Source organism: Thunnus maccoyii, chromosome 14, assembly GCF_910596095.1.
Source record: "Thunnus maccoyii chromosome 14, fThuMac1.1, whole genome shotgun sequence".
Lineage (NCBI taxonomy): Eukaryota > Metazoa > Chordata > Actinopteri > Scombriformes > Scombridae > Thunnus > Thunnus maccoyii.
The window spans coordinates 6,740,685-6,763,412 of NC_056546.1; the positions used below are offsets into that span (position 1 = coordinate 6,740,685).

Here is a 22,728-nt window from a genome sequence, read left to right on the forward strand (position 1 = left end):
ACGACTGAAACTCCATTTAAAGCGCAGTGCTTTGTTGCTGAAAGTTCAAATTATTTTAACTTCTCAAAGCATGCTTTGGTTCTCCGAGCCAGACGGAGGATTTAGAGAATCTGTCTGGGACCATAAGTGTTGTCTGGAATGCACAACAGCAAATATTGAAAATAATGAGAGCAAGTGGCTCAGTGGATTTACAGATGACTCTGTATGTATTATAATCTCATCCCATCCGAGACTGTAGGATGAACATGTCATTACTACACGCAGTGCTGCTGTGGTGCTACTTACAAACAAAATGATGAGGAAAAGTGTGATGGAAAACTGCTCCAAGAGGACAATTTGGGATACGAATGAGGGCACGCACACAGTGATTTAGGTTTTGATTATGTGTTTAGTGTTCTGACAGGTATGTGGGAATACAAAAAAATGTAGTAAGACATAAGAGAACTTCAGTCAGCAGAGGTCACAAAGCTTCATTGATCAAACATGAAACAGACTTTGGCATATAGTGTAATGTTACACTAAATTTCACTAAAATTATGGAATAAATTTAATCTATTCCATATGGACACTGTATGCATGCAAACGGGACTAATAGTCTGGCCAGCATTGAGCTAAATGCTAGCATCAGTATGCTAGCATGCTGATGTTTAGAAGGTACTGTACAGTGTTTACCGAGTTCACCATCAACATTGACCAACAGTTGAGCCTGTTAGCATGGTAGCATTTGCTAATTAGCACTAGGCGTATGGAAAGTATAGCTGTAGCTGATGAGAATGTTACAAATTTTGTAGGTATTTGGTCATAAACTTAAGTATTGGACACGTTAAAATTTTGACCTTATGATGGACGCCAATCTATCTGTTATGTGTTGAGATATTTCACTCAATAGTTGAAAATGTTGGCTTTTTGTTGGTGCTAGACAAGAGGTCAGGGATGTCATCAGACTTCATCCCCTGGGCACCATGGATATCTGTGGCAAAATTAATGGCAATCCATCTAATAGTTGCTGAGAAATATCAGTTTGGACCAAATTATTCAATCAAACTTTATTTATATAGCAACTTTAAGTCAAATGCAATTCAAAGTGCTTTGTGAAATCTGCTTTTACACCTCCTAATTTAGTTTATACTATATATTTGAATAAACACACTTGTATTTATTCTTTGCCTCAGTAGCCGTCTGGTGCTAGCTCCGTCATATGGTGGCAAGCTTTCTGTTTCCAAAAGATTATTCTAAATTCAAAACAGCACCTACATTCAGCAGATCTGGTGTATTTGGGTGTAAAAATATAAATGAACAATTAAAAAAATGTCAGCTCAAATAAACAGACACTGTAGAGGATGGTATTAAACTCAGCAGAGACATTTTCTTTGATCCAGACGTTGATATTTAGGCAAAGGTTGGCGCTCTGTTACGTCAGGTTTCTAAAGCCTATTTGGGTTATTCAACTTAGGACACAAAACGGCACAAGTAAAACAGTTTTCATAATTTTTGATCATCACATACCCTCATAATACATGAAAGCCAGAGGAAAAGTGTTACCAACTGTTCTAGTCAAATATTAAAAGTGTGAATAGATGAAAGCGTAAGGTATTCAGATGAAAGATTTAGGTGAAGTGTTACTATTTAATTTAAGTGAAACTTGAAACATGCTCAAAGAAAGATAAACAGGGGGGAAAAAAAAGCATGAACTTGCCTCATCCATTTCCTCTCTGCTCATGCCTGGAGGGGTTGACATGTTGAACCGATGGAGAAAAAGGAAGAGGAAGATGGAGGGGAGCAAATGGAAAGACAGATGAGGCAGAGTTGCAAGAAAAGATGAAAGGAGCCAGGAGGAAGAGATCAGGATTAAGGGAGACGGGTGATATTAAAATAAGACTGTGTTAAAATGAGGTGGGGAGGCGAAGGAGGGAATAGTGAAGAGGGATAAACAAGAGAATAAAAAGAGTCAGTAAAAAAAAAAAAAGGTATGAAGAAATTGATAGGAGAGAAGAAATGGGAAAAATATAGTAGAGAGGAGGAAAAGGTGAGAGAAACAAAGAGAAAGATGACAAGAAAATCAAAAATCGAAAGGAAAGCAGACAATGGAGGAGGATAGAGGATGAGAAGAGGGGAGGAAAGAGAGGAGGAAAAGAAAGGAGAAAGAAAAAAAAAGCAAAGTAGAGCAGTAACTATAATGAGAAGAGTGAAGAGAGGGGAGGAGAAATGACGGTAATGATAGAGCGAAGTGGAGATGAGACGAGGACATGATAAAAGAAGAAAAATCAAATGTTCGAATGAGACTTTGAAAAGTAAAGGGGAGGAAAAGGGAGGTGACGACAAGTAAAGGGGAGGAAAAGGGAGGGGACGACGATAAGGGAAAAATGAAAAGAGGAAGGAGAGGAGATGAGGTGGATGGTTTTTCTATAAGTGCTGGTTGTCAGTGTGAACCTCTGTTCTCCCCTGTGGCTCAAGACTGTGGCCCCCAAAAATAATCTGACAGCACCTCACACCACTTAACACACAAACTCAAAACACGGCACGCACATGCAACAAGAGCTGCAAAGTGAAGACTTTTAAAATATTTATCGACTACAAGCTCTTTAAAACTTGCAAAAAAACAACCACGGTTTCATTACGGGATCCAGGAAGACACACACATACACACACACACACACACACACACACACACACACACACACACACACTCCAACAGTCAGTGTAGCTGCACAGTGAAGTGACAGGACTCTGTGTTCAGACCAGGCGACTACACGAAGCTCACTGCATTAATATCAGACAGACACACTGAGACAACAGCGAGAGGAAGAGAGAGGAAGACAAAGAGTGAGGAAAAAAAAAAAAAAGACTAATGAGATGCAGAAAAAGAGAGAACAAAAGAAATATAGAGAGGACAGTGTGACAATCTAAAGAGACAGGAAAGACATAAATTCAAACAAAAAAAGGAGCAGGAGACAAGACAGAGAGCAGGGATGAGATGAAGGGAGGACAGAAACTGTTTTCATCTTTTATTCAGTTAGTCAGTTATTCAGTTAGGCTTCATCTGCACCCGTGTCCTCCCACACACACTTTGACTGACTATGTCTAAGACAATACAGTGGAAACCTGATCTGAGCGAGGTGGTTGTATAAACATAATTACATAGGGAGCAACTTTCATGAAAGAGTCAGTTTACCTAAGCTAGAAAAAAAAAAATCTTTTCTCACTTCACACCTCTAGCAGCGTCTTGCCATCAGATGGTTTTGGCTTTAATTGCTCTAGTATCTTAAAATCTGTCTGTGAGATTTCTGCCTCCACCTCGACACGATTGAGGTGAATTTAATTGAGAACAAACAAAAAATAACAACAGCAAAAAACAAAAACATGAAAGAGGCTATAATCGATATTTTTTTTTATAAGAATGTATCACCCAACTCTGCATCTCCCTTCAGTTTTGTGGTGCTTGATAACGAGTTTCAGCTCATGGTTTTGTCGTCCGGCTGCAACTTTACTGTTTTGGTTCGGTCTCACCGCTCTCAGACAGCTGTTTACCAAGAAAAACCTTCGAAAACCCACTGTGCACCACCTGCTCAGCACCAACCGGCAAACAGGCACAGTTAGCGACAAGCTGGTGAACATAGTGGAGCGTTTAGCAGCTAAAGAGCCGGATGTTTCCCTCAGGAGTCGGTAGAGCCAAATATTGTGCTAATAGAGAGTGAATATTGGACTTACATTCACCAGGTGGACAGAAACACAACTCCCAGTAACTGCTGGTTGAAATAAGGAGCTGTTTGCTAATAAGTTTGCAGTTTCCGCTGCCCTTAAGTGGCCAAAAAATCTGTTATTGCAGTTTTAAACAGAAACAGTGTCTCAGTTTCTATAATCCACAGAACAGTTTGAGTTATTTCTTTGGAAGAAAAGTAATTTCAATGATTTATTGATAGGATGATTCAACATGTTCTCATCCCGGGTCGTCAAATACTGATGTACAAGGTACCTTTGGCATGAGATCCAATGGGGCTTTCAAGTAAATCCAATGAAGACCCATCTGCGGCAATATTACACACTCAGAGCTGGTGTGGTCTGGTTAGGTTTAGGCACAAAAAACCTTAACACTAAGTGTTTTTTGTGCCTAAACCTAAACAGACCTTAACCACAGCATTGTCACATCATAAAACATCATTATTTGACAAATGATGTCCTGCTGATTAGAAAACGCTCCTGTGGTTCATTGTGGAGTGCATGGTCAAATGCCCCATGTAAATGATTAATTTGGAGGACTTGTTGCTTTGTTTTTTATCAAAATGTGCCCTTAAACCAGAACTATATGTTTCTTTGTGTGAGAGTTTAACAGAGGTATACAGTGTGTCGAGGTTTGAGCGTACACAAGGGTCTTTCCTGCAATTGTGTGCACTGAAATTCCTCCAGCGGTGGGATATTGTGGAAAAAGGCTCTCCCCACCATCACAGCAGGAAACTTCTGCCTGGTGGGGATTTGACTAATGACTGTATTGTTGGACGGGTCTACAGAGGAGACATTGCTCCGTTCAGCTCAACACGTTTATGTTCGTTTTTGTTGTGTTGTTCTGTTCCCTTTTGGTGGTCTTGAACTTTAGTCCGGCCACCAATTAACCAGATTAGATTCAAATGACTGGGGGCTATATTGTATTTGTACAGATGTTTATACTCACAGAATCTGCTCAGGAAAGGAAATAAACATTTAACCATTTATAAAACTTTTGGTCCCATGACTGCAGGGTTTTAAGGCGCTGCCATTACCTATAATCCTAAATTACCCAAATGGTAAATGCACTAAACTGACAAATAATGACAAATTACCTGTCTGCTTTTATGTAAGGACTCTTCTTGCTCTCATATCTTGTTTTATCTCCGGAACAGACGTTTGTATAAATAGACTCTAAAGACTCTATAAACTGAGCAGGTGAACATTATATTCGCTTCAGTGAGAAGAGGGGATGAGTCAGACGAATTCGACATGGATTTTGCAGAGAGGAAAGGTACATTTGTGTTGCAAAGGTGGCTGTAATATTTTGTGCACTAACTGTGGGTGTTTATGTGTTTCCTTGTTAAAGACAACTCAGCAGACATCTTAGTGAAACAGGGGCCGTTCAGCCTGGATGACCCCAGGGATTACAGCGTGGATGTAAGCATCAGTGACGGAGGACGACCCGTCCAGACCAGCGTCACCAAACTAGCAATCAAGGTCTGTGTGTGTTTTTGTGTGTCTGTGATGCATTAAACTGCCTCAAATTTTAATTGCACATATGAATAGCAAAATTTATTTAGTCTAAATTGACCGTTTCCTTTTACATAAAAGACAGTCATCAGTATTTGTAGCAATCACTGCTTGATCAGTCATTTTATTTAACTAATTTATTAATTAAGTGATTGCTTGTCCCTCCTGTTGTAGGCATGTCGTTGTGATGCCAGGCGAATTCCTACACATTGCAAAGCTGTTGCTCAGAGGATGGGAGTCAGTGTTCATGCCCTGATAGCCATTCTGCTCTGCATACTGACCATACTGGGTAGGTTCAAGTACCATCTTTCTGTCTTTCTTTTGTTCTGTCATAGTCTCCATCTTCAGTGGAAAAACAAATTGCTGCAGTTTTTTTTCTGCACAGCATTTCTCAGAGCGCACCTGTCAACCAAACAATGTGAGCAGGGTTTTCCATCAGAGTGAAGATAACATTGAGAGTTTGAAACCGTTCTGCATTTTTAACAGGACCAAATAAAGGCTTTTAATGTCTTTTCTCCTTGCTCGACATAAGCATGCCTGAAGGACTTCTTTTTTTTTTTTGTCGGTGACCATTTTTTTCATCTTCAAGAGCACCTCAAGGATACTTGGATTTACTGCATGTCAAACTGATAGAGCAATTGGCTTCTGCATTTTTTTGCATACTAATATAAACCAAGTCTCCTTGCACTTATCCTGCGCTTGTTCATTATCAGAAGTGGAAGGATGAAACACGTCATTACCAGCCTCCTGCAGCCTCCAACCTGCATTCATGCTACCGAGTAAAGTTGGAATACTGTTAAGCAAGACTTTTAACTCTTCAGGTCAAAGCAACTAACATTAATACATCCAGCTCAGTCTCAGTTCATATGATAATTCTGCAGAATACAGTTTACATCTAAAACCATGCTGATGCGTGAAATAGTGTGATGTTCATATAGCACAGCAAAAAGTCATGCTGTGTAAGACAGGGTGTTGGATGAGTGTGTAACAGAGGAAAGGAAGTGTGTACATATTTAACCATGACCACAACCTTTCACTTCAATGTCTGATTGTCTAAATGTGACCAAATCTAAACAATACAGTCGTGTCAGTGCATGGATATCTCACAAATCTGCAGTGAATGTTTAAAAACTTCCCCACTGAACCACTTTCCAAGGTTTCGCTGAATCATCTATCAGTATTCTGCTGCAACAGTATGTTCACTGATTTATCTGATGAAAATTAAATATAAAAAGCAACTTAACAGCAGCTGAAAATAAGTTATTTGCTGACCTCCAGTGGTTTAACCTCTCACCTTGCTGCAGTGATGTAGAAGTGTACTCCAGGGTGTGTCAGTACACAGTGACATCACTGATGGGTGTGGTTTCAGGTGCAACACACTTGAAATCTATGGCCCTTTAAAAGTGTTTTAAAAACAATATTTCCTGTTTGTGTGCCATGTTCATTTGATGTCATGTTTCATATTTGGAAGAAGGAAATCCTGAGTTATGAATCACTACTCTGGAAAATACAGACTATCACTTCTTATGTGACTCAGGGTTTATCAGACACTGGATGTGCAGATAAGCCTTTGTATAATGGCCACAGTTTGAATCAGGGATAGAAAGCAGCTTAAACAGACATTAATGAGTGACTTTTAGTTTCAGCCTTGATTGGTTTATTGCCAGTTAACAAACAAGTATAAAATACCTTCTTAAATCCATGTAGTTGTTATGGTTTGAGAGGAATTCATGAAGATGGCATCAATGAAAGATGCAAAATGCCAACACTGAGGGACTGGGGCATGTGCACAGACTCACTTGCCCTTGCTTTGCGATAAATAAGGTTTGTGTTTTTGCAGGGAACTTTTCCCCTCCCGGTGTTGTTGGTTTTATGAATAATGCAGCGGCGGATGTGGAAATAATGCCTGCAGTTGTGAGCTCAATATTCTCTTTGATACCTTCGCCCCCTGCTCCTTTTTTTTTTTTTTTCTGGGGGGAAAAAAAAAAAAGACACTTGTCATGTTGGATGCAAGTCACGCCAGAGATAGTTGGCCAAACAAGAGGGATCTGGGATGAGAAGTGCCGAGGAAGAAAGAGGAACTTAAAGATAAAGAGGGACGGAGGCGGAGTGACAGATTGAAAAAAAAACTTATATCTAGAGTTAGATACGGGAGGTGGAGAGGGGTGAAACAGGCAGACAGACGACTTAGACGAGGTGAAATGAGACCGACTGAGTGACAGAGCGAGACAGAAAGAGGTTAAAGAAGAGAGACGCCGAAGAGGAGAATTGTGGGAAAAGCAGCAGAAGAATAGGAGTGGTAATGAGGAGAGTTTATCAGCTCTTTAGGTGCCGTCTGCTTATCAAACACCACCAAACACTCAACCTATTAACTATTAATACACTCCTTCACTATCGCGCCTTTTCCCCTCCGTTTTTTTTTTTTCTTCATCTCTCTCTTCCTCTTTCTCTTTCCCTCTGGGTCTCTCTGTCTCTCTCTCTTTCTGTCTCCCTCTCTTCCTCTTTCTGTCTCTCTTTCTCTTTATCAAACACCCCCCCAACGCAGGCCAGATTAACTATTTAATGCACTTGTCATTATCTGCCAGAGCCCAAAGCAATTTACTGCGCTCCCCATTCACAGACGCATTTTCTCACAAGAAGTCGGGTTTGACACACGAAAAGAAAATTTTCTCAGTCGTTTTTCCACAAAGAAAGGGCTTCTTCTTTTTTTTTTTTTTTTCCTTTTCTCGTCCTTCTAAGTCTGATATCTCCCGAGCTTATTAAACTGCAGAGCATGTGTTGTAAAAGATTAATCTGTTGGTTTCCCATGCAAACTTAAATTAGTCCCGCTCGCCCCCGACTAAAAGGCATGGCTAATGCTGCCCGTCCACTGAGAGAGAAAGAGGTTCATATCGGGACCGCGGCTCGGGGCCTAATCTAATGTCAAATTTATCCTTCCTCTCCTCCTTCTCTCCTCTTGTGTCTTCTCTCTTCGTTTCCTCACCCTCGACTTCTCTCATTTCTTCCTTCCTTCAGTCGTCGGCTGCTCCCCTTATTTGTTTCTTCTTTCCTTTGATTCTTTCTCTTCCTTTCTCCTGCTTCCTTGTCCTCATTCCTCCTCTCTTTAGTTTATATACAGGGCGTAAGCAAGAAAAAGAAAAACTTTACTTTGTTTCGTTTACCCCACTTTTTCATCAACTTGGACAATAAGTTTAGCAACTTAGCAAAAATTCTTGTTTGAACCAGGTTTGTTGTCTTCATATAACCTGTTAAAGTATGTTTTATACCTTTCTTAGTGTCAAATCTCCTGTAGGTCACATTACGATAGCTGGGACAATTATAGTTATGACTTGTGCATTACGATGGATCAGACCAGTTCTAGTGTGGGACCACTGGTGATGAAAACTGTGAAAAATATCATGGAGTTGCTTCCTGTCATACTCATTAAAATGATTTTAAACATGCTTTATGACTTAAATCAAGACTGTTTGACACATTTACAGTTTACAGTCCTCGTTGCCCACATTTCTACAACCACATTTCTGTACAAATTGGATCAGAAATCAGCAAGGCAAACTGTTTTTGATGAATTTCCAATTCTGTTTTTGGTACAGGAACATGTGATAATTCGTGTTCTCATGAGATTTTGTTGGTTACTGGCGACTTAACACTACTGGCTGTCATCCAGTGTATTTCCTCTCTATATACTCAGTTGTTCAAAACATTCTCTTTCTGAATATAAAGACAAAAAAAATCTCACTTGTGATTGTTGGTGTAGTGTGGGATGTTGAGTCTTTGTTGATTTCAATAATCTTAAAGTTTGTTCCCACTTTCATGCGACATATTCAACTAGTCCTCAAAATCAAACAACAAAATAGTTTCCTTCCAAAACAACAAATAATCAGAACAACTTTATTATCCATTGTAAGGTGATGGAAATAAGTCTTTCATGTGGCCCATGCAGGTAAACAAAGAATAGAAACATAATTGTAGCAAAAGATATACAGTATGCACACACTGTTAAAAGAAGAACATATACACATTTACACTATAATGAAGAGGAGTTTGTAAAGTACAGATATTTGCAAGTGTTTTACAAATAGCTGTTCCAAAACTAAAATTATTTTCTGGCACCACTAACATCTTGGTTAGGCTGATGGAAAGATCATGGTTTTGATTTGAAACCAGCATTGACTGTAAGAAGGAAACAGGAAGTGAACCATCCATCTTCGTCACTTGAACAAAAACAACTGATGCTGTTTTTTTCTTGAGAGCGCAGTCTTGATATCTCATTAATTTATCTTTTAAGACACTTATCCTTCCATTCTTTGTTTTTACTCTCTTCCTTCCCTCTGTTTCCTCTTCTCTCTTTCTCAATTGTTTATTTCTTCAACCTCCGCCAGCTCCAACTTTCTTTCCCTTTCCTTTCTTTCTCATCCACCGTCACCTTGTTTTCTCATCTTCATTTCCACCTCCCCCCTGTATTTACTCAGTCTTTCTTCCTGTTTCTTATACTCTTCTCTCTCTCTTTCTCTGTCTTTGCAGAGTCTGTCTGTCTCTTGCTGAGTAGATTCATTTGAGTTTTTTTTTTACGCTCGAAGCGAATGTTGCAGACACCTTCAACCATCCGCTCCTCATTTTTGCTCTGTTTTCCAGGCTCATTCCCTTGTTAGTGCTCTACTTTCCTCATTTGTTTCTTGCCCCAATTCTTATTCTGTTTTGGTTTTCCTGGCCTCATTTTCTCTCGCGATTTTAAATTCATAGAACCGTCGGTCGAGCAGGACAATCCATCTGTGAATCAATGCTTACTAATTTCTTAAGAGATGAGTCATGCTACAGAGGGGTTTTTACACTTTACATCTTTTATATATTGCCTGAATACATGAATTTATTTTCTTTACCAACTTCTTCCTCAGGTAGTGGTTTACTTTTGACAGCTTTAATCTTGCAAGGCTAGACCTCACACTGATAGAACTGCACGTTTGGGGAATTTTTCATCTGCAGCAGTGTACTTTTGATTGGCTGCATGTAACTTGTGTTATAGATGCTGAGAAATGTGCTGACACAGAGGATTCATACACACAGAAAGAATTTAACAGAATGAATATATTAAAAAAAAAACAACTCTGCTGTTCCTTTCAGTCATAGTGATCCTGTTTGTGATGAGGAAACGCTACCAGAAGGATTCTCTGGCCAGTATGAAGAACAGCGGGGAGATCCACGAGCAGCTGGTCACATATGACGAGGAGGGAGGAGGAGAGATGGACACTAACGGGTATGTAGATGAAAAGATACACTTCTATGAACCTTTATACAGAATACTAAAGTCCCCTTCCACTCAAAAATGTGTTTTGCTACTTCAGTTGGATGTTTGAGCTTGATGAATGTGAAGAGTTTGAAGGCTGTTTTCACATTTATCTACTGATTTTTTTTTTAAGTTTTTCTGAGCTCATCGAAAAACTGAGTTTAAGGGGCGGGCCTATGAGCATAGTTTGTGACATCACTACTTGTTTGGAGGCTATTCCTGGTCCAGTATGCAACTTACACAAGTGTGGAAGCTTGAAGCCTCCAGTGCAGATACACTAATAGACTTTTCAGTGGAGTCAGAGACATCTTGTGTCCACCAGGAAAACTTAAATGAAATGAATAATATTTGCATATTCATCAATTTTGGCATTTTCAATGAGGGAGAAGGAGTAGAAGTAATTTTAAGGTTTTTAATGAGGCAATTGTACTTTATTCTGAGGAAAAAAAAATATTAGACACATATTACTTGAACCAGAGGATTTTTATATATCTTACATGTCTGGTGGGTATCTTTGAATGATAACTGAAATAAGCTGACAGGGTTCAGCAGCCTTGTCTTCAGAGATACATTTACTGTTTCTTCAGTGACTTCTCACAAAGTAATGAGAGTTTTTAGCCTTTTAGCCATGTGGCTTCTTTTGGTCCACCACTGTGGTCCAGACTGAAAAACTACTGGATGGATTGCCATGTAATGTTTGTACAGACATTCATCTGACTTCATCTGAAATCAGGTTTCAGGAAGATTTGTAGTAACTTTGGTGATCTCTGACTTTTCATTCAGTACCATCATCAAGTCCAATGCTTTGATTTATGAACAAATACCTGAAAAACGAATGACATTCCCGTTAGCCTCAGTGGTACACGGTGTTTACTGCTAATTAGCACGTTAGCATTTAGCTCCCTGCCTCGTAGAGCTATTAGCATAGCTGTAGACTCTAAGTTTTTATTTTAAAACTAAACAACCAACAATAATTCATTAATGTCTAATGATGAAACTAGAAACTGAATGAATTTGCAAAAAAAGTCAAAACAACATCACTAATTTACTTCAGTGATTAAACTAAATCAAAGGAGGAAAACAAAAGAATCTGTGCTTTAAATGTCAACTTTCTTCACATTAATATTTCTGTTTATATTAAATGCATCTTCACAGCCACATTTTAATTTTTAAATACATATATATTTGTTTTTGTATATGTTTATTTTCATACATTGCTTATTAAATTTTCTTTGTATCAATGTTTAGTTTTATTATTTTACAATCTTTATACTTGATAGAAAAAATTAGACTGTATGAACTCTCCCTATTTGCAATATTTATATTCTTTGCTGTATCCTATAAATTTGCTGACCCAGTTCACCCAAAAAGAGTCATTAAAGTTTCATCTAATCTGAATCTAATCTAATCTATATTTGAATAGTATTAAAACCATACATAATCTTACAGACTAAATACTGCAACCTCAAATGGCAGAAGGTAGGACAGATTCAGATTCATGAATGGATAAAAAAAAAAGTGACAGAAACTGTAATGATTAGCAACATTTCTGTTCTCAGAGAACACCGAGCATATGAAAGGGAGCTGTTACAGAAGGATAACATGTTACTTTCTAATTGTGAAATAGGATTTTTTAGTATATTTTATTAGGTTATATTTTAATTCCCGGTGATAGCGCTGTATTGTCCTTATTTTGTCATATCTAGGACAAATTTCAGTTTGTTTCTGACAACAGACAGGACCTTCCTGATACAACTGAAGAAAATGTTATGACCCTGGACACAGCTCAGCTCATGACCCCATTCTTAGAGGAGTTAACCAGCTCTCAGTTCAATAACAGACACTATTCCTCTCTCTTTAGTTACGATGTCTCCATCCTCACTTCCGCTTGCCACGATGGCTCTCTACTCCGCCACCCGGACCGCCATCCTCACCCCTCTCTCTACGCCATGGTCCAGAAACCCCCCCATCAACCCACCGCATGTAAGGGTGACATGGCTGTTATGATCGAGGTCAAGAAAGGCGAGGCGGACCACGACAGAGACGGCTTCCCCTACGACACTCTGCACATCTATGGCTACGAGGGACCAGAGTCCTTAGCTGGCAGCCTCAGCTCTCTGGAAAGTTCCTCCACCGGCTCGAACTTGGATTACGACTTCCTGAATGACTGGGGTCCGAGATTCAAGCCCCTGGCCGAGCTGTACGGGGTGGATGGGCCTGACCACTACCATCAATACTAATGGAGATGGTGTCTGCTAATAAGCATACATGATGCCAACATACACACACACACACACACACACACATTCACATACACACACAGTGCACCAGTGGTCAAAAACAGCCATAAAAATGCACTCACACATTGCCAAAAGCATGCCAGAAATATACACATTGTCAAAGAAGCAACACCTCGTTTTTATTCCGTCCATTTTGTCTCTGGATAAGGAGCTTCGATCTAGCGGATGAAGTCTCCAAACTCTTCTCTAGCATCTGAAAACAGAATCAGGGCACTCTTGGTTCCAGTGTAACAACAACTAACTTTTTGTTATCGAGTGTCATTCCTGAATCCATTAGTTTGTTAAGGATCCTCAGTCTGTTCACTTATAGTCAGTAAATAAAATGTTCTTCAAACTCCAGGAAGCTCCATCAAGTCGAATCAAGGAAGAAGTTTTTGTTTATGGAGTTCTTTCTCTCTCTTTCTTTTTTTTTGTGATGACGAGGCAACCTTTGCTTCCTCCAATGAGATGTCGGGAAAATATTTTAAAACACCAGGACATGATGTCATAGGAGGAAGTGCAGATTAACTGCTTCATAAATGTTCAAGGGGATTGATTGTTGTTGTGATGTTTGACATCATAATCTTTTTTCTCTAGCTGATAAGATCCCAGTAAGATGCTCCCTGCACTACAAGCCGAAGCCAATCAGAGTTCATCTTGGATAACTGATGAGTTAATCAGGTCCCTGCTGGCCAGCGATGTTACTCAGTTGTTCAAATTCTTTATGTTCTTTTGCATTCGATTCATGTCTCAGCTTTCACATGCAGCGCCATTTTGCATCCCATTTGAGTGTTTAATTGCACAAAGAATTACAGGTAAAGGTTTTCTCTTTTTTTCTCTTAAAATTAGTGCTGTGTAAGCACCTATTCATCTACATATAGATCTACCAAGTATGCATGTCTCTTGTGAGACATGCATATTTGGTAGATATAAATAAACTAAATATGGACATAAAGTTTACATTTACCGCAAAAAGAACATTACAGTCCTGACTAATATTGAAAGACATCCTGGGTATCATATTTCAGTCTTGTCATCTGGATATGAGCTCATTTGCATATGCATTTGCATTGACTAAAATTGGAATTTTAACATAAATGGAAGTTAAAATTTGTTTAGTTGATTCCTACTGGGGATGCAAAATGGAAGTCAAAGCAACTCACGTTGATTTGAGATTTTTTTCATACTCTTTGGTTATCTTAGGTATTGACTGCGTGTAATCTCTTTCAACTTTGATGTTTTGTTTTGTTTTTTTAAATATCTGACAAAGGAGCCACAAGCATGGCAAGAACGAGGTGATTTTATTTTTGATCTGAAGCTGATGTAAATATGTTGGTTTATTGTTTGAGGCAAAAACTTTGAGCAGCCACATGAGTTTTAAATCAAAGAGGTTTAAAGCGTTGATGCCAGTTGTGTTTGCTTTATCTGAAATACTAAAGAGGGACGTCTTTAAGGAAAGTTCATCTCTGGAAAACTTATACTGTTCATTAGTTTGTGATGTCCAGTAGGTTATTTTATGAGGTGGCCATTTTCCCTTAATCTGCGCTGAATAATTGTGCTATATTTAAAGTATATAGCTAGATTTGCAACATTTTCCTCAACTCTATCTGGCCGCAAGTCTTAACATGAAATCAGGTGAAACTTGAAAGGTGAAAAAACGTTTCCGTCTTTGTGTTTCCCTGAAACCAACCACTATGAATGAGGAGTCATTTTCTAAGTGAGTCATTTTGCCAGTTTTCCCAGTCATCTTCTGCTGTAAGAAGAGAAAAGACAATGGACAGACAGACAGGAAATTGCACCGCTGCTGCTCAGACAGAATTACAGTGTGTTCCGATGTTTTATTTGACAGAACCCATCATCACACTTATTGTTGAGATGAAAGTCAAATTCTCAGAGGTCTACTAGAACAAAAGTCATTCAGACAACTCAGGAAACAAAGAGCAACAAGAGCAGCTAGTTGGGCAGCTGAGTGCTGCTACGATGGCTCTGAGGTGGCTTGAATAACTTTAACCTCTCATCCTTTTGCCTACTGTGAGGTCATAAATCTCTGATCTAAAATTTAGACAATCCCTAGAATGTTTTTTGCAGATTTTCAGAAACAAATAGCACTGACCATCAGTAAACACAACTTGAATTCTCTGAATCTTGAAAAAATTTCTTAACTGCAATTGGTGCCATTTAACAATAAGGCAAACTTACAAAGGCTTTATGATTTATCGTAGGTCAATTGGACTGATTGGTTGTTGAGGTTTTAATGGGAAGGTTTAGTTGTAATTACATATCATAGCACTGTTTATTTAGTTTCCACTTGAAAGAGCGTATAGTGCAAAAATACTGATAAACAATACTGTAAGTATGCATGGTATAAACAGGATAAACCACTTTGAAGCATACAATTATCCAAAAATAACACTCTTTGGAGCCATACTCGTCCTCATCGTGCATTATTTTTTGATAACTGCAAGAGTTTTTGTGAGTTATCCTCTATGCAAGTCATTAATCAATACTTTAAAGATCAGTAAAAAGCAGCAGCAACATTTCATGAATTGCAAGATTGTTAGCACCCTTTAAAGTGAAAAATCCCAATGTTTAGTGCACAGAATATCCTCTGCTAACATTTAAGATATTCTATTTGCCCTTTAAGTAATCAAGAACCACCACTCCCATGGACTGTTTGACCCCTGGTCTTCTGGGGAAATGCTGTAGAGCATCCAGCCAAAAACTATTTATCAATGGCTCACTAGGTTTTATAACTACAGTCATTTTGACTTTTTGTATAAATGAAGGCCTTAGAGAAATGATGGCTTCTGCGGTTAGAAATTAATTTTAAAATGGCCATAGAGGTAAAAAGATCAGTGACAACTTAAATCAGTTTGCCTGACTGTAAAGTGGCACCCAGGGGCGGAGCTAGAGTCTCAGCACTGAGAAGGTGGAGTATTCTCAAAGGGCCTTTCTGCTAAAGTCATTTTTAAATTCACAACTATAAAATAGCTGATATATCCTGTCCTATTCTTTCCATAATCACAGATTGTCAGTTATTGAGCCAAGCAAGCATATGTCTAAGAAGACATACAGTGAAGCTATGTTGTCAGACAGGTTTCCAGTCGCGTTCAAATGTTTCAGCACCAAGGACAGCACACGGCGAGGACAGCACGCTGTGCTCTATATGTATCATTTGATGAACGTTTAAGCACCACTGCCAATAGACAGCGACCAGTACCATGTCTTTATTACACAGGAATAACATAAACATAAAAGAGACAAGGCAATCTACAACACTACAAGGCCGATTCAAAAATAAAATAGCACGCAAATAACACGCGGCAAAGTGAGGTTGGATAGTCTGGCCGTAAATAGCTCCTGATGAGCCTCAGACAGCTGAAATTTCATCTTGCGAGTTTCATTCACCACATACATAAAAAGACATGACTATCTCATAATTTACGTTTTCAGCAAAGTTAGTCATAAACTTTGAATCACTGCTTCTGCGATCTTCACTTCCCGTGGAGTCAACGAGCGGACACACAAACAGCGCTACTCCGCCGTTACAACCCACATTGTGGTCGGAGGGGGGATTACATCCGTAGCGATAAGAACTACCATAGAGAATGAATGGAAGAAGTTAAGAGAGTGCCCCCACAGTCACTCCATTAATGCAGTCTAGTTTATATAGCAATATTTTCACAAAACATGCACACACACAGTCTCATGTCTTCAGAGGGACAGTCCCTTTACTTTTAAATGTACTTTCACTCCAGTTTGGAGAATTTAGTTTATTTATTCTCCTGTTTATTCTGTTTTGTTTGGACGTGAACTTGTTTCCTTAAAACTCTGGCTTGCTTGGAATGCCATTTGATAAACGGTGGATACAATAGCTGGAAGCCTTCTCAATGCTTTCCTGTTGGGTTCATATATATACTTAGAGCAGCCTGTTCCTTAACCTCACTCTCAGTCTTTCTCTCCTTCTTCCTTGTTTGCCTCACCATGTCTCTCCCTCCCTTCTCTAATCAGCTAAAGCAAACAGTGCAGTCAACTTCCTGTCCATCTGGGGGTTGTGCCCGCCCCTTCCTGTGTGTGTTATCTCTCTCTTGAGCCGACACATTGTGCTCACTTCCCGTTAGCGAGGCATGGGAAACAACCTTGGAGGGAGGAAAAGGGGGCGAGGCAAGTAGAAACATGGGATGAGGTTGGGGGGTTAAGAAGAGACAAAGATGAAGAGAACAATGAAGAGCAGTGATAAGTTTTCCAGCTGAGCAGAACCACTTCAAAACCAAAGACGTGTGTGATGAAACGCTGAGACACAGCGCACAAGCAAGCGGTGATAACATCCTGTTACCCTGGCATCTTTATGAAGCAACTATGATAAATTCTTTCTCAGAAATGTCTGAGACAAAACCTTTGTAGAATAACAATAGTTAAAACTTAAAATTTATAATTGGCAACTTCTCACCTTGGTGGCAAAAAGTCAAGAAAAGGAAAATTAATATTCTAATATATGAGGGACTTTTAGCCTCAGTTCGTGCCTCTTATGTTATTTGTTTTACATTTTGGATATTTGCACTGATGGTTACATTCTAGTCACAAGCAAGCCATTTTTTATTCAGAAGGACAAATGTTAAATGTCTTGTGACAACACTTGATACCACTGCTGACATGTCTGAAGTCCCTAAAAGTCTTTTCTATGTTGACAGAACAATATAAAGTTGTTGTTTTTGGGGGTTTTTTTGCATTTGTTTGTCTGTTATTACCATTATTTTAGTTATTTTTAAAAACTGAGTATGTGCACAACAAAATCTTTTTTGTTGAAATCAGCAGCTTGTAACAGACAGCGGCGCTCTGTTATCTACTTTCCTAACAGCAATAATAAGTGATGGGTGCACTTAGGACGAGAAAGTCTGAGACATTTTGAGAGACAATTTCAGCCAACTCTGTTTTCACTCACTCATTTCAGAGTTCTGCAAACAACATATAAAAACACTATACATATACAATATGTAATATACATTCCCACCTCAAATGAAAAGTCATGAAAAGAATACATCAGTCATTGAACACTTAAAGATATGGAGCATGTGTTCAGTTGATTTCAACATACTGTATTGGAATAAAGGTTCGTAGTTTACAGCCCAACAACTAAAACATGTTGATTTTGGAACATTTGACGGGCATTTTCATGGTAATCTCTGGTGATTTATGCTACCATTGTTCGTTTCTTTTTTAACTGTTGCTCCAGTAGGAGCATCAGACATCTCCAAAATCTAGTCCATAACGGTGATGCCATTTTGATTTATGTTGCCAGCTTTGGTTTTTAATATCTATATTTAAGTGCCACATTTGTCTTTAATAATAATTGTTTGTATTGTTTTTAATTGTTGGCTACCAGTGGTTGTATGACGGCATTTGTCTCCTCTATCAAATGGTGAATCACTTTGGATCCAAACAGTCACAATGAATCTCTCAGGTTGGGATCCAGGCACTAAATAAAGTTGTTCACCTTCATGTCAAGTAAACAAACGCCCCATGAATATCAATATAATACTTTCAAAAACCAGACCTTTAAGTGATTTAATTGTAGTTTCATTTGTGTATCCCATGTGTTATTAAGGGAGTGTACTGAGTGAAATGTATATAGCAAAAAAAAATGTGCCTAATTGTGATTTTTCTCTGGCTTCACCTTGTTTTATTTTTTACACATCATTACTGTATTTAGAGGATTTTAAACTTGACACAATCTCTTTTTAATGCTGTAAAAAGTAACAATAGGCTCATTTTCTATAAATGAAAGAGTGGTGTTTGACGCATGAGTGACTGCCGGAGTGAATACGTGATTTTCTGTTTTGTCCACTTGTGTGTGTCTGTGTGCTTGTGATTGTACCCATGTACATACACACAAATGGGTTTCAAACCAATAAAAAAAAATAGCCAACAAGTACAAACATTTCTTTCTCGTGTAAATACAGTAAGGGTTGTCAAGGGAGCATAATGTGCCTTTATACTTTCAAAAAAAAAAAATACTGTAATTCATTTTTTGATGGTGAACACAATGTTTTCTATATTGTTTTTATGGTGTATAGCAACTACTTTTTATTACCTGACATTTTTGTAAGTGTAGAATAAAAATAAACACTCAAATATGTTTTCTTGTCTTGTGATTGGTGTTTTTATGTACCTGTGCTTTTAAAACACTCACTCAGCCTCACTCAGCCTTAGAAATGAAAGCTAAACTAATAAAAGATTACCAAGATTAGATTAGTCAAAAAAATGAGAGATAACAAATCAAAACATTATGTTCACATTATATACTTTTGAACTTGATGTTCACGTGTTTTTATGGATGAAAATGGTGAAATATTGCCAAAAAGTGAGCTTGTATGTATTGAAAAACTGAAATACTTTAAGGCCATTAGACCAGATCTCTTTTTTCCTCATCAAGCTATTGAAGAAAAAGAAATAGAAAAAGGAAGTAAAGCAGATGGAAACATGTTTAAAAACTAGAAATATTTACTTAAAAAACATATGTCAGAGTTATGATTATAAAGCCTTTTCAGGGAGTGTTTTAAGGTTGGTTTGGAAACAATGACATCATGTATCCTCATGATAAAATCATCACTCAGGCCCATAAAAGGAGAAGGTGTTTTTTGCTGATATAACCCCACAGTGAGGTCAGGTCAGGTGCATGATTTGTAGCAGATTTTCACCGAGTAACTACAAAGTTTGAGTGTACACATGAAACTGATGAACACAACACGTATACATTTCCACACAGCTTTGATAAAGTCAGTGTTTTCTGTATATGAGATTCCATGTGGTGAAGATCAGCTCTGGTCCTCGCTGTAAAATAATCCAACGTGTCAAAATGTTACACAGTGAGGCAGCGTGAGGAAAGCTCTGATCTCCTTCACCTTGATCTTTGACATGTGAGTCCGAGGATATCCTCTGTTTTTTTTTTTTTACCCCGAGTGTAAATTCACCACAGGTTCATGTGGTTTTATTATTGTGAGGACTTTTGGATTGAGGGGTCAGATCTCCATATGTGATCATGTCCACACGAGACATTATTGACTGTACGGGAGGGGGGTTGGGGGGGGGGGGCAAAAAAAGAAGAGAGAGAGAGTGAAAGAGAAAGAGAGAGAGAGAGAGATTTTTTAAACCTCAAAAGAGGAGATTTTGATCTGGCTGACAAATCATGTTTTAAAAATAGGACCAGGTGTTTATACACCTTCAGGCTACTTTCAGTTTAATGTTACATCCCCAGTGTCGAGCTACATATATGCACACATATGTGTCAGGAAGTTTACCTGAGGCTCAGTACAAAAATTACAGGGATGGGGAGGGGTGCTGAATATTTGATTTTATAAAAAAAGCAAGACCCTCCCCTTGACTTTGAACAAAACTATCCCCCAGTATCTTAAAAAATAGATGTATTTATGAATTAAAAATAAATTATATTTATGCCAAACACATGTTCATTACAGATGGCAAATTAAAAGTGCAGTGCTTGTAAACGTGCCAAAGACAGAGACAAAGCTCTCTGCAGTACGGCTCTCTCTCTGTTGACCAGCAAGCTCGTTTACACATAGCTGAGTTGACTTTTAAGCAAAAACCTAAAGTCAACTAGCGGTTGAGAGAACATGGAGGATATGAAGGCTGCCCAGGAAGAGAGAAAGGAGACCAGTGGGAAGCAGGTCTTACATACCCAAAGCCATTCCCGTCTCTCAAGTGCAGCCAGTTGCTTTAATGACTCAGCCAGGCAGAAATTAGGCAGGGCCATCACACCAAATTCATCCAACCTGGGAGAGAAATTTAGCTTAAACATATATTCAAAAGTTTTATTTAGTATTCATATTTTTTAATTAGTGTATAATCACCTGAAAATAAGAATTGTTGTGTTTTCGTTACCTTAGAATGAGCCCTTTATATCTGTTTCGGGAGCAGGTCCTCTTCCACGGAGGCCGCCATGTTTCTCTTCCATGTTTCTACAGAAGCCCAGAACAGACAAACTGAACACTGGATCTAGAGAGGGCTTTTCACGTTTTTTGCAAGTTTCGTGGCCACCGTAGGTTCTCCTACATGCTTGAAGGGGGAGAGTGGGGATTGGGGGTGGGGGGGTTCAGTTGGTTGCAATCTTAAACGTCACCACTAGATGGCACTAAATCCTACACACTGGTCCTTTAAGTGAAATATCTTCTATCTCACTGCTTCTTCGACCACTGATGTGTGATAATCAAAAGATAGATTCTGAATAGATTATTCCTTTAAGGGTTGATGGAGGCCCAAAGAGAGAGAAAAGCCACCGATGGACAGATAGTTTTACTGCACACTTTGTGCATTTAGATACACAAAAAGCTTCATTCATCCAATCACAGGTAAGACTATAAACAGCTTCACCTGTAATAAAAACTTGTGATCAGAGGGTGAAAAAAAGAGACTGATGGACTTTTCTTTTGTTGGTATTGATAAGATAAATATGGGACCCAAAGGGGATTGACATTAACTTTATTACGAAACAAAAAGAGGCTTTCTGGATCTACAATCTCAGAAACTTACATCCAAGGATAATGAACGAAGATCTTAGTATTAGGAAGTTTTTACAGTCATTTTTTACAGTTATTTAATTAAGATGTTGCTGTTCTTACTTTGTATTAATATTTTTAAACATTTAAAACATGTTTTAAATTACATCCCCTATTTTTGTGACAGTAGTTTGTAACTGTGAGATTCATTTTGTTGTGTACTTTTGAGATTTCTGATCCCTTGGAGGTTTCTCGTTGCATAAATGATGAGGATTCAGCCTTCTTGTATAGTACATATAGTGTAAATCACCCTGATTTACAGAATGTGTTGGTGAACACTTCTTCCAGTTGGTCAACTTAAGTTTTTTTTTCACACTTCATACTTTTAGACATTCATTAAAACATTAAAACACAGAGTTAACATCCATATCCATCCAAAACTTTACATAATATATTTCTAGCAGATTTTTGACTCTCTTCATCAGATCTGTCAAGGCAGATCTGATGAAGAGTCAGATCTTGGTGATGTGGAAATGTTCTCATATTCCGCTATAACACTTTCTAATACTACCTAATAAGGAACAGGGATGCTTTTAAAAAGCTTTCACTGAGTCCTGGGAGCTGCACAGACACAAAATTCACCCTGTCATCAGTTATTCAGGCGAGGAGGATAGCTAGAAGATGTGACGGATGTCTGCAGGAAGGAGAGAGACTGAAAGGAAAGACGGCTGGTGATCAAGAGAAGAGAGAGGCATACTTCTATCATCTCATCTTCCCTCCTCCCTCAACCTCAGCTCAACTTTGGTCTACTTGTGGCTTGTATGGGACGGGATCAGCCAGCGGCAACATGCTAAACACTACGTTATGGTCAAACGACAAAACCAGACTATTAAACCAAGACATGCTTTATCCTTGAATACGATTACATGGAGACTGCGAGAGGATAATCCTTTGAAGCCTGATCAAAGAAAGTCTGAATTTTGAAGTGGGCTGCAGTATGTGTTTACATGCACAAGGAGTTGATATGGGTAGCTGTTTACATGACTACGGCATGTAATCCAGTTAGAGAATACTCTGCATCTTGTCACGAGCAGTTATGTTTGTTTCTGTCAGCGTGAAAAAACAGCACGGATGAATGTGAGAGAGTGGCGTGCCTACCTGTGCACACTGCAGCAACAGACTTACATGTGCATATCACATGATTTTGTGTGAAGGCATTTGATATGTGTAGGTTTTTTAAGGAGGTATTTTCATCCATCCTCATAACCTGATTTTAACATCATCAAATGTTTCCTCTATACAATATGTGCCTTCCAACACTTTTATCAAATAAAAACACATTTTAGATACATGGTTATACATAATCAGTTTACATTCCTATATACTGTGATGACGTATAAAGATTAATACTTAATGTACT

The 22,728-nt window shown here is 38.5% G+C and overlaps 1 protein-coding gene across 1 annotated transcript in view; it reads left to right on the forward strand.

Annotated features, from left to right (window-relative positions):
* The window catches only part of cdh5 (cadherin 5), a 36,694-nt gene extending 17,763 nt beyond the window's left edge, over positions 1–18,931 (forward strand). The window contains exons 12-15 of the mRNA XM_042433325.1: positions 5,069–5,199; positions 5,407–5,521; positions 10,354–10,486; positions 12,378–18,931. Coding sequence (XP_042289259.1) covers positions 5,069–5,199; positions 5,407–5,521; positions 10,354–10,486; positions 12,378–12,756 — 758 coding nt within the window. The 3' untranslated portion in view covers positions 12,757–18,931. The remainder of the gene's footprint in view (positions 1–5,068; positions 5,200–5,406; positions 5,522–10,353; positions 10,487–12,377) is intronic.
* Positions 18,932–22,728: the final 3,797 nt, after the last annotated feature.